General features: G+C 34.4%; 5 protein-coding genes across 5 annotated transcripts in view; 2 read left to right on the plus strand and 3 right to left on the minus strand.

Moving 5' to 3' along the window:
* The first annotated feature begins 32 nt into the window (after positions 1-32).
* On the plus strand, positions 33-1,416 carry LOC109532729 (TM2 domain-containing protein CG10795). Its single transcript, XM_019897743.2, has 3 exons — positions 33-602; positions 664-745; positions 937-1,416. The coding sequence occupies exons 1-3, from the start codon at positions 344-346 to the stop codon at positions 1,211-1,213; spliced, it is 618 nt and encodes a 205-aa protein (XP_019753302.1). The 5' UTR covers positions 33-343; the 3' UTR covers positions 1,214-1,416.
* LOC109532728 (iron-sulfur cluster co-chaperone protein HscB) lies at positions 1,382-2,381 on the minus strand. The gene has a single exon (XM_019897742.2). It carries the CDS (start codon positions 2,233-2,235, stop codon positions 1,489-1,491), a length of 747 nt encoding a protein of 248 aa, XP_019753301.2. The 5' UTR covers positions 2,236-2,381; the 3' UTR covers positions 1,382-1,488.
* A 5-nt stretch (positions 2,382-2,386) lies between these two features.
* On the minus strand, positions 2,387-4,022 carry LOC109532727 (metaxin-2). The gene is made up of 4 exons (XM_019897741.2): positions 3,854-4,022; positions 3,220-3,557; positions 2,803-3,044; positions 2,387-2,749 (listed from the first exon to the last, which is right to left on the minus strand). Exons 1-4 carry the CDS (start codon positions 3,894-3,896, stop codon positions 2,584-2,586), a joined length of 789 nt encoding a protein of 262 aa, XP_019753300.2. The 5' UTR covers positions 3,897-4,022; the 3' UTR covers positions 2,387-2,583.
* A 422-nt stretch (positions 4,023-4,444) lies between these two features.
* Positions 4,445-5,857, plus strand: LOC109532730 (60S ribosomal protein L23). The gene is made up of 3 exons (XM_019897744.2): positions 4,445-4,546; positions 4,713-4,796; positions 5,456-5,857. The coding sequence occupies exons 1-3, from the start codon at positions 4,534-4,536 to the stop codon at positions 5,779-5,781; spliced, it is 423 nt and encodes a 140-aa protein (XP_019753303.1). The 5' UTR covers positions 4,445-4,533; the 3' UTR covers positions 5,782-5,857.
* A 1,056-nt stretch (positions 5,858-6,913) lies between these two features.
* The window catches only part of LOC109532725 (cuticlin-4), a 38,175-nt gene continuing 33,791 nt past the window's right edge, over positions 6,914-11,297 (minus strand). Inside the window, exons 8-9 of the mRNA XM_048667588.1 lie at positions 10,152-10,325; positions 6,914-7,846 (exon numbers count right to left, since the gene is read on the minus strand). Of these exons, the coding sequence (XP_048523545.1) occupies positions 7,649-7,846; positions 10,152-10,325 (372 nt within the window). The 3' untranslated portion in view covers positions 6,914-7,648. The remainder of the gene's footprint in view (positions 7,847-10,151; positions 10,326-11,297) is intronic.

The raw sequence follows: 11,297 nt of genomic DNA on the forward strand, positions 1-11,297 counted from the left end.
CCCCCAGGGGGAATATTTTGTGCTTTCTTGCTGTCAAGTGGAAAGTTACATTTGATAATGACGGATTTTTCGAAATATTGGCTGTTTGCAGTTGCAAAATTAAGTGGCTCACTAGCCTGATTTCCCTTTGGACTTAAATAAAACATTCAGTGTTCATCTATTTTTTATATGTAAAACATTTCGAAACCCGACTGACAGGTTGGTCATTGGTTATAATTTTTAATACAATCAAAAGCTGTCAGTTTAAACATTTCTCAGTTTTTATTAAATGAATAATATGCAGCATATTTATAAATCACTTTTACAAACATTTGAAATCTAGCCTCAATGTAGTTGAACGACAATGCCCAATCAGGGCCCTGCACTATTCACCAGGCCTAGTTGTTTTGAAATGTCCAAAGCTTATTTGGTAATATTTGTATGTTTCTCCCTATTACCCCTATATCGCACAGATAATAAGGTAAATGACTTGATACAATCGAAGATTGTAAACTGCAGCACGTTGAGAATGGGGCAATTCCTATGTCCAGATCCTTCATATGATCTGATTGATCCCGTAACTCAGGAGATTAGGGGTTGCACAAAAGAAGGAAAAGCTAAAGGTTTGTAGAGTGTTTGGAGGTAACAATTGACGCATTAACTACCCTGGCACTTTTTGATTAGTCAAGTGTTTGGCTGTTGATGGACTGGCCTGTGAAGGCACCAAGAATCGCACCTTTACTAAGGAAATGCCTTGCAGATGGACGTAAGTACACTTTTCGGTTTGAAAAATACCCAGAGAACAACTTGCACTAGGCAAACAATCTAGATCTAAACGTTACTGGAAATTCTTCATATTCAAAGTATGTTATATCCTGCTATTTGAAACTTTTACCCAATTGCGGCTTATCAACATATCACCTTCGTATGTCATCTCACATACCTTGCACATTGCAGGAACGGATATCACTACGACACTTCTCTTCTACTATCCATTTTCCTAGGAATGTTTGGAATTGATAGGTTTTACTTAGGATACCCTGCAATAGGACTGGCAAAATTCTGCACGTTGGGATTCCTATTCATTGGACAGTTTATTGATATTATATTAATTGCTTCACAAGTAGTGGGGCCTGCCGATGGGTCAGCTTATGTTATCCCATATTACGGGGCTCGAATCGACGTGATTCGAAGTGACAATACTACCTATAAGCTGAGGCAGAACAGTTGGTGAATCGAAGTGAAGTTAATATAAAAGCGATGAGATGATTCTGTGATGGAACTGTAAATATTTGTTATGCTAGTTGTAAGGTAATTGTTCACGCCAGTGATTGGCCTCCAGTTTGGGATTGAAGTAAGAATAGGCCTCCAGTTTGGGATTGAAGTAAGAATAGGCCTCCAATTTGTATACAAATAAAATAATTATTTTGGTTTTAATTATATCACATTATTCATGTCCAGTTAATAGTCATTGCAACTTAGCCCGCTTTTGAATCGTTCACAATTTCCTTAATCAACTATTCCTAATTCCCTTAAAATGGCATTTATCCTATTTCCCAAGCTTGTATAGTATTTCATTTTTATGACAAAGTATTTGGCTTGTTTCAAATCGTTTTCCTTGAAGCATTCATCGATATTTTTAGTGATAATCTCCAGCTGAGTTCTGTTTTTAATATTGAGTGCCTTGAGCTTTTCCACGTTGGTTGTGTTTTCGAGTTCTTCGTTCAATTCCATCATTTCCATTAAAAATTCCGGATCGTCCACAGCATTTTCCTTTTCATTCAGCTGGTCACCTCTCAATTCTAGTAAATGTTCAGCCCTTTTTAAGGGAAATTGCAGGTTGTTGTAGGCTTTGTTTACTAATGATGAAAATGACTCAGATATTTCCTTTTCTTCAGCGGTTTTCTGAGTGAACTTATCCGGATGCAACTGAGCTTGAAGCCTCCTGTACTGCATACGCAATTCCTTAGCATCAATATCAAATTTCTCGTCTAAATTAAATATCCTGAAAAAATTTTTGGTTTCCAATGGAGTTTGTAGTACTTTGCACTGATCACAAAATAATCCTGCTACACTTTTCCGTTCTAAACCACATTTCCAGCAGGTATTCGGATGAAATCTTTGGGAAACAAAACTTTTATACAAAACTGCGCTTAGCGAGTTTGGTTTAAGACGAGGATTGAAATTGTGATAATTTCTTTCAAACTTAGCGAATGTCACACTTGAAAGTTGTTTGATGCGGTTTAAAACCAGCATAATTTTATAAAAATATAAACTATTTTCGTGACTCCTTGGTAAACACAACTGAAGTGAACAGTGAGGTTAATGTTAAAATGAGACAGAGATTGACATTATGCGTTTGTATGATTAGATAAGGACAGTCAATGACAGTGAAAGAGTAAAGATCTAAATTTTCATATAGTATTATTAATAACGGCACATTGTTCTCTAAATTTTCTAGGGACGATTAATTAGAAAATGTTTTACTTATTTAATTGCAAGCATTTCCAATATTTAGGCCACTGCTCAAAGTTTCATTTACTTTTATTGCAAAAAAGCAAAATATTGTTTAACAAATGAAGCAATGAAATGGATATATTTACTTCAAAAATGTTCAGATTCCTTTTTGAAATAATCAATTTCAATTCGTTTCACCAAATCAATGAGAGGTGGATACCTACGTACAATTTTAGCAAGATCCTTTCTAGTCAACGGAGTGGTTAAAATGGTAAATAAGTGGCCAAACACCAACGCGTCCAGTTCGGTGGGTCTACAAATCGTCATTGGATAATCAATGTTCAGAACGATAAAAAGTTCACTTACCCTTCGGCAAAAAAATATGGTTTGTTATCCAAACGAACGTTTAGAGCTTCACAGCAACTTTGAACTTCTTGATGTACTTCTTCTATGGTTTTGTGATACCAGTCGAGTACTTTAAGTTTTTTGACCACTTGGTGTTTTTTCTCGATGTTTTTAATGTGATTTAAAGGCCACGGGTATACTGAACCATTACGAACGCTCGTCACTTCGTTATAGGTTTCGCGGTCGTTCCAGCAGTAGTAAAGCTAAAAAATATTTTAGTTTTAAGTTCCCAGCCTTATATTTAATCGTAGAGGAACTTTTCAATAACAAGACTGAAATGCAAAGGCTTACAAAAAATGATAAAAGTACATAATTCATAGTTAGTAGCACGGCACGCGCCAAGTTATGGAAAATAACCGAGTCAACTGTAAATCTTACCTCTGCAACTTCAATTACATTCTTGATCAACGACATATAAGCCCTTAGATCCGACTTTTGTTCATTATCCAGCTTATCAGTCAAGGAAATATCCTTTCCATTAACGAATTGTACAATTCCTTCCAATTCAGCGGTAACAAATCTTCCCACTTTAATAAATGGCACTTTGCCGGTGGGCGACATGTCTTCGGCATTCGCGCGGGGCTCAACTTGGAAGTCAAGATTGCACATTTTCAAAAACGCCTGGACTGCCAGACAGTTTGCGTTGTCTGGCAAAAGAATCTGTTCCACTTCATAGGGCTGGAATAACTTTACATCTTTCGGCCATGGTTCTTGAGCTGAAAGCATATTAAACTATGTGGTTAGCTAGTCGCAAAAGTAAAAATTACTTGAACTTTATAGAATATACAACCAAATGTCATAGTTTGCTGCATGAAAGGACAAATTGGTCTCAACTTCTTTTGGGAACTTAGGGCTCATTCTGCTGAGCTATACTCGGTTTAAAATGCTTGCGTTTAAGTCAAATTTAGTTATTTTGACCACATAATTAGTACTTTATGCGTTGCATCCTTGTGGTCCAGCAAATAAAATGATTTAATGGATTGGAAAATGGCAAATAAAATAGTATGTTTACCTCCCAATTCGATGGATATTCTGTCGATTAACGGAGATGGCATTCTTAATATGCAATAGGAATTTGAAACTCAAATATATAAAAATTCAAGTCGAACATAAACAAACTTCATTATATAATCAACAGTGAAAGAACATAACCAAATTTCTCTCTCTTTAATAGAATTTGTTGGGTGCAAAAGAGACTCCAATAAGGTGGATGTGTCTCTCTTCAAAGCATGGGAGATTTTATGGCGTTATATTAAATAGGCAAATATTATCGTGTAAATTCAAAATATTTGTTTCAAATGTCGCATATTTTTCGACGAGTTCGGATAATTTTCTAGTTTCTTAGGCCGTCGCATTCAATATGCTAGCGATGTTCCTGAGTAGTATTTTGCCGGTAAATGCAATTTTCTACCACTTTAGACTTATTGGAATTTCCTAGGTTTCCATAGAATATGCTTATTACTCCTGATTTTGATTGCTAGCCAACTTTTCAAAGTTAAAACGTTCAAAATAATCAATAAAATACAATGAGGGTGTTTCATGTGTGAACGCCAGTGTTCCATAGCAGCAGATGAAAGATTTGGCAGCATTGGAAAAATTGTAGGGACTTTTGCTTCGTTTTCGACAGTAGTGATTGATTGACATTCTAGAATTCAATTTCACGCCAACTTCACTCTCTTTCAGAAAACAAAAATGTCGAAGAGAGGTAAGTTTTGCAAGTCTTGTAATAATCTTAAAATATATTGTTAATCGTTAAAGAAAATATTAAATTACTCAAATATTGTTGTAAAGAACTAAAAGCCCGGTCAGTGAGTTATGTAGTTTTAGTTGTACGATTTTTGAATGTTTGTTATGACTGTTTCTTTTTTCAGGACGTGGTGGTTCCGCGGGAGCAAAGTTCCGAATTTCCCTGGCTTTGCCAGTAGGAGCTGTAATTAATTGCGCCGATAACACTGGTAAGTTTCCATTTACAATTACAAGTTGCTTTTAGAAACTACTTTCAAAAGCCGACGAGCCCCCACATGTAAGCAGATTTGATTTAACTCAGAATGCTTGCACTTCTTCCTATTGACACCTATTAAACATGCGTCCATTTATTCTTAACCCCAAATTCCGTCTATTACTAAATGTAAAATAGTAATGCTAATCTTGACTGAAAAGTGCAAGACATTTTCATATATTTGAAACACAATCAAGCCTACAATGTTGGTTGAGAATTTTCGCTTTCGTTAGAGGAGAGAAATGATTGGCGTTTCGCTCGCACTCAAAGCTAGCATCTTCAGAACAAGTAGCTCCGGTTGATGGCACTAGACCAAACACTACACTTACTAGTGAAGCAAAGAATGACTGGTGTTTTTCTCAACTTAAATGTTAAGAGCATTATTTTTAACATTATTTTGCCATATGTGAGGAAACACACAAGTGCTAAACTACACTTTCAGTTCTGCAACGCAATTTGCTTGAATGTTGGTAATTTTCTAGTTTAAGATCCTAGCTACATTGACCCTTTACCAACAACTTTCCTTGCGTTCTGTTCGTGTTGTCTTAACTAGGAAGCAACATTTTTTTCTGTTAACATCAATTCAGCAAGTAAAGTAATTTATTTTTGTTACAGGAGCCAAAAATTTATATGTAATCGCCGTTCAGGGAATTGGTGGTCGATTGAATCGACTACCAGCGGCTGGTTCAGGTGACATGCTCGTTGCCACCGTGAAGAAGGGAAAGCCAGAACTCCGGAAAAAGGTCATGCCTGCAGTCGTCATCCGGCAGCGCAAGCCATTCCGCAGGAAGGATGGTGTTTTCATTTACTTCGAGGACAACGCTGGGGTGATAGTCAATGCAAAGGGCGAGATGAAAGGATCAGCTATTACCGGACCAGTTGCTAAAGAATGCGCAGATCTTTGGCCTAGGATAGCGTCGAATGCTAGTAGCATTGCTTAAGGCGCTTGTAAATGAAAAAATGTTACGTGCATTTATTTAAATTAATAAAAGCAGTAACGTTATTTTTTTTGTCTAATTCAGATGTTTTCTTTAATTTGCTGAAGGCGTTTTTTACCAGGAGAAGACATGTGAAATATTTGAACATTGATTTTACAGTTTGTTAGTGCGTAATTCCTGCAATGTGCGAATCTTCCACTGACTTAAATCCTATCTCAATAGGAAATCCTGTTGGTTCAAACAATCCTGGAAGAATGTAATTGATCTGGAAATATACACTTGCAAAACACCAACACAAGTTTAAACTAATAAGGCGAAATTTAGGAAATTACATTTTATTGATCTAAATTTTTAAATTGTAATGAGGTGTTTGCCTACCAGCAATTGTATGTTAAACTATTTTCAGATCCACAAATCAATTGAATTTAGATCTTCCGCTTATCTCTTTAGAAATCATAGGACGATATTCCATATTTTTTGCAGTGGTCTTTGAGTACGTTGTAAGTTCTGATAAATTTTACAAAGAAGCGATCAGTTTGCAAACACAAAGTGTGTAAACAAGTTTTTTCATAATACCAGAACGTGCCATATTTTCTTCATCATCGTGTTGACTCAAATGCTTACAGTATTTTAAAGTAGTTTTTTATTTTATAACTTTCGACAATGAGTACACTTCTTAAAATTAACTATTAATGAGCGTTTTCTGAACCGCTCTTATTCTTATTACCAGATAAAGCGTTCAATTTCGTACTTTTTTATACCAAAAATCATTTTAGAAATGTTTGTTGTTTTCACGCAAAATTGAAAATTAATGCGAATCTTTTGGACCGGTTTCTTTGGCCAGTATTTAAACAGCCGGTTTTGCTGTGAAACTAGTTTTAGTTACCAGATAAGTTTCGTACTTTTTTTATACCAAAACAGTTTATTTGAAGGGTTGACTTAATGTGATGTATAGAAGTTGTAACAAAATAACTTTCCTGAAACACCTTTAAAGTTGTTGACTTGCACAAAAGTTTAATTTCTTAAAAAAAAAACCACGCAGATTTTTCAGTTGATCAAACTATACCTACACTCTAAAATGACTAACACTCTCACTTGTTCACCGCGCCACAAATGAAATAATAAAACGCACAAAATGTATAAATAATGTATATACTTCGATGTTACAGTTGGAGTTACAAATTTAAGTAAAGCGCCGTTAAGTATAAAATCGTTTCTCTCTTAACATTAGAGTGATCGAGAACCAGAGCTGCATTTTCCGATAGTGCATATTTACATTGTTAGTGATTAAACAATGCCGCTGTGATTCAAGATCTAAAATGCATTTGAAATGTGATCACTCGGACAAACATTTCGAAATCCATTTGCGGTTAAAACTACGGTTCATTTCAACGAAAGACCAAACCGGATTTTTTGTCTTCTCTGGAACTGCTAAAGTTGAGCTACAGGAAGAAGTCGGGATTGATCTTAGGTTGATACATCCTTATGTTATGTCATAAATATACCATCACCGAACCCTGTTAAATACCAGAGTATTATTGCAGAAAACTCCTGAAGTCTACTAAGCTAATCAGTGGTAAGAAAATGGTTTTTTTCTGGTGAATTTTCTCTAAATAGCAATGAGACAATTTTCTTACCTAGAAATAACAGGAATCATTAAAATAGTTAAGTTGATATATGAGCACTTTGACTGGAAAGCCTTGGATGGCACGTTTCTATCTAAGGATGATTAGTATTTGCTAAAGTAATTTTGCAAACTACATTGATCAAGAAAGAAGGTGGTTGATTTTTCGTATATGGCAAGTAGGAAGTAAACGCCCTCATCAACACAAATAAAAAAGGAGCAACACTATTCTAACTCGATGATCTTCTAGCTGCTGTGACTGTAAGCGGTGTTAGTGTATGGTCCACTGTAAATGGAACTTCCAGGATTCGACACAGTTTTCTTTCGTCGTCTCGCCAAAAGACACAAAATAGCGGCCACCACGCACAGCATAAGAATTAAACCGGCGATGCAAATTCCAATTGCGAAACTCCTTTGGGATATGCAGATTGCATCATCGGGATACTAAAAAAAACAAAATTAATAATTTTTATGAATAGAATTATTCAGGATTCCAGAACATTTTCTCATCTGTTCCGTCTTTGGTTTGCCCGACTGATTCAACAATTTTTTTTATATTCTGTCGGCTWTCAAGATCAAGAACTAAAAAAAWATTMTSGGTTTGCAAAGTGTTCCATTGTAAAAAMATTTGCAAAACCCTGCACTAGATTAGTTTACAGCGCTAGCGTGTAACAAAGAAAATCGCCATGAAAGAAACTTTCATAATAGAATTATAGAACTTTTTTAAACACAAATTAACTGTACCTATTCTCGTAATTTTGCAGTTGGTTTTTTGAAATTCAGTGCTRGTCAAATATCCAATTAATCCAAGAAAAAATCTATTAAAAGAAATGCATTGAGGATTCTTAAGCTGTTCGATGATGAACCAGAAATGTATCTGCACGGTTCATTTGCCATCGTTTAACAAGAAATTCATGCAAACCGACATTTCAATGGTACAGTTACGTTTCTTTTTATACCATTCTGGGTACTGAAAACTACATCATCGTGGTCATCCGGAGACAAATAGCTCGTCATCTTCCAATGTTCGCATTTACCGTTAAGTAACAAATTCATAACCGAGATTAATTTTAAAGCTTTGCGGTATAAGAACAGGAGCTTTTGCGCTTATGGTACGTTAATTTTGTTAATTAGCTGCAACTGCATTTTCATTCTTTTGATTTTCTTTATCGTACATATATTATTGTTATTATTTTCTGTACTTCAATTTATTGAATTAGCATGACACTCTTCTAAGAAACCGCCATTTTACTACATGATTCGTACGAGGAGAAGAAAGGAAGTCACATTTTAAACCCTTTTACGATGAATACCAAGTAGGCACATTCATAGCGAAGGAAAGATGTTCAGTTAGAGTCACCAACCGTAAAAACACAATGAATACGATGCATTCAACAAGAACGCATCCGTTCATTCTTATTTAAAAATCATTATTTAATAGTAACGAATCACGTGTAATGAATATCAAATACGAGATGAGTAATTTCGTATCTTACTGCCGTATGTATTTTTAATTTATTACAGTTGTTTCCTCGTGGAAAACCTTTGAAATTAATATCCATCTATTCATTTAATGCTCTATTATCATTATTGTTATTATATTTATCATTTTCGTTGGTATGTTATTATGAGCGTACGGTATTTACGCTTCTATGAATTCGTCGAAAGTAGTGATTTTTTAAACTCTTGTTTGTACAAATCACAATTTTATTGCAATATTTAATTCTATTTTATAAAAAATCTGTTGCTGCGTTTTGCCATTTTACTTTCACTAGCTTTAAAGATTTTACTTTCATTTTATTTCTGTATTTTATTTTTGTTACAATGATCTTCAGTTGGATTCGGCTTAAATGCCTAAATATATTCACATAAACGACTTTGCTGTTATGATTGTACATTTTTACATACAAAAATGCCAGTTTTAAGTGAAAAAATTGTGATCAAGTGTGTATAGATTTCGAGCTTATCGGTTCTAGTCGGCGTGGTTTGGCCTGAAAATATCACTCTCGAAATATGCACTTTATTTCGCCCTTGTATGAATTTCTTCCTTGAAGTACGAGTGGCTTGCAAAACATCGGCAAACATTTCATGCATGGGTGATACGAAGTGAAAATTTCAGGCTAAACTCAGCTGGTAAAAGCTGATAAGCTTGATAAAAACGGTTCTAAGGGTCTCGCACTCTCGACTCCCATAGTTTGCCATGTTATTATTATGAGAAACAAAAGTGAAAAAAATTAAAAAAACGCATTTTAGTCCTACCAAAATCGTGTTTTAAACATTGAATCTTTGAATGAAAAATCACAATTTTATAGCAAAAAATGTTTAAAAAATCAATTATTGTCCAACTGAATTTTTATTTTTCGTTTATCAATTATTGTCCAACTGAATTTTAGTTTAATTATTCATTTGTATTTTTTATTAATTTATTATTAAGACTTGCATATTTCGTTATCAAGGCTTTCATAAAACCAAACAACCAAAAAAAGAACACAATTAACAGAATATAAATATATTAAAAAAGTAAAAGGCCATAATGATTAAGTCAATAAATTTATATACATTGCATTTGCCATTTTGGTCAACTTTGATTTAACTCTCATTAACTTAAGGCAACTTTGAAATGGCGATAGGTTTTTGTTTTTAAAGAACAATCAATTATCGCAGTTTTTTTACGAGGAGACAGGCAAGAATAAGGCTCTGGTAAAAAAAAACACATTTATGAGAAAAAAACTGTAAAAAAGCTACGAACCTTTTCGCTGAAGACAGAGTCATCATCTTGGCCAGCTTTGGCGAGGTCGTTAGCTTCATTTACATAGAGGCCGCTGTATACTTCAATGGTAGCTGGAGTACCTTCCGAGTCTGCGTTTTCCGATCCTGCTTGACGTCGAGGTCGGGTTCCGGACGAACCTCCACAAACTGGAGGCTGAAAAATCAAAGACAAAACTCTTCTAAAAACGAATTCAATGGTATCAGAAGACACGAGAAGATCACGCTGATAACATTAAAACGAAACCTTTATCCAAATCCACAAGAACCTCAATTTATACCTTCAAAGAAGCAATATTTATCCAATTTAAAGCGAACATCAAAAAGTAAGAAATACCGATGAAGATCGATTTTAATCAGTCAATGACTAAGTGCTTTTTTAGTCTATGAGATATTTATTAATAAAACTACCCACATTTTCATATACAGGGTGCACCAATTTTTAATAATCCACGGATTGATTTTAGAAAAAAGCTCGCATCAGTCAATTTTAATTTGTAAATGCGAATTTTTCGGATTTTTTTTCAAATGGAAAAACCGTAAGTATTATTCAGGAACATGTGCAAAACTTAACTTAACAGTTACCGAGATAATTATGACTGCACCAACCAATAAAAAAATGGTGTGCTACACGGGAAGCTCGACAGAAGTGATAACTTCATATATTTATAGAAATCATAAAATATTGAACTTGTTTAACGCATKATGGCAATAATGATTTTATTTTATAATTTTAATATTCTTGTTAGTCTAATAATTTGTAAATGGATCAGGAATAGGTAAAATTTAATTTAATTTCCTTTTGAATGTAAAATATCTTTTTTATTTGCAACATTTATCATTCTTTAACGAGATGTTGTACATATTGCTCTTCTTGGGTTTGTGTAAACTCTTCTTCTTGAGTTTCTGTATTTTTCAGTCGTAATTTCTTATTTGCTTTGTATAATCTTTGACGTTCAGCACTAGTTCGTAGTTGATGAAAGCTACTTTGAATTGATCTATTACTTAATGCTCCTTTTTTAGCACGAAATAGTTTTTGGCGTTCAGCATTACTTAATACTTTTCGCATTATAGCATGTTTTTGTGACTGCTCTTGTGTATGTTGCTCATGAACGTCTGCTACAACTTG

Source organism: Dendroctonus ponderosae, unplaced genomic scaffold (genome assembly GCF_020466585.1).
Source record: "Dendroctonus ponderosae isolate FM_Combo_2020 unplaced genomic scaffold, Dpon_F_20191213v2 Dpon_F_20191213_6, whole genome shotgun sequence".
In the NCBI taxonomy this organism is placed as follows: domain Eukaryota; kingdom Metazoa; phylum Arthropoda; class Insecta; order Coleoptera; family Curculionidae; genus Dendroctonus; species Dendroctonus ponderosae.

Excerpts from the sequence above, each read along its gene's own strand:
- LOC109532729 (XM_019897743.2), top strand. The coding sequence starts at position 344 with ATGCCCAATCAGGGCCCTGCACTATTCACCAGGCCTAGTTGTTTTGAA. Across the intron at positions 603-663 it reads AAAAGAAGGAAAAGCTAAAG|TCAAGTGTTTGGCTGTTGAT; the intron begins GTTTGTAGAGTG and ends CTTTTTGATTAG. Across the intron at positions 746-936 it reads GAAATGCCTTGCAGATGGAC|GAACGGATATCACTACGACA; the intron begins GTAAGTACACTT and ends TGCACATTGCAG.
- LOC109532728 (XM_019897742.2), bottom strand. The coding sequence starts at position 2,235 with ATGCTGGTTTTAAACCGCATCAAACAACTTTCAAGTGTGACATTCGCT.
- LOC109532727 (XM_019897741.2), bottom strand. The coding sequence starts at position 3,896 with ATGCCATCTCCGTTAATCGACAGAATATCCATCGAATTGGGAG. Across the intron at positions 3,045-3,219 it reads ATGTAATTGAAGTTGCAGAG|CTTTACTACTGCTGGAACGA; the intron begins GTAAGATTTACA and ends AATATTTTTTAG. Across the intron at positions 2,750-2,802 it reads CCATATTTTTTTGCCGAAGG|ACCCACCGAACTGGACGCGT; the intron begins GTAAGTGAACTT and ends GACGATTTGTAG.
- LOC109532730 (XM_019897744.2), top strand. Across the intron at positions 4,797-5,455 it reads TAATTGCGCCGATAACACTG|GAGCCAAAAATTTATATGTA; the intron begins GTAAGTTTCCAT and ends TTTTTGTTACAG.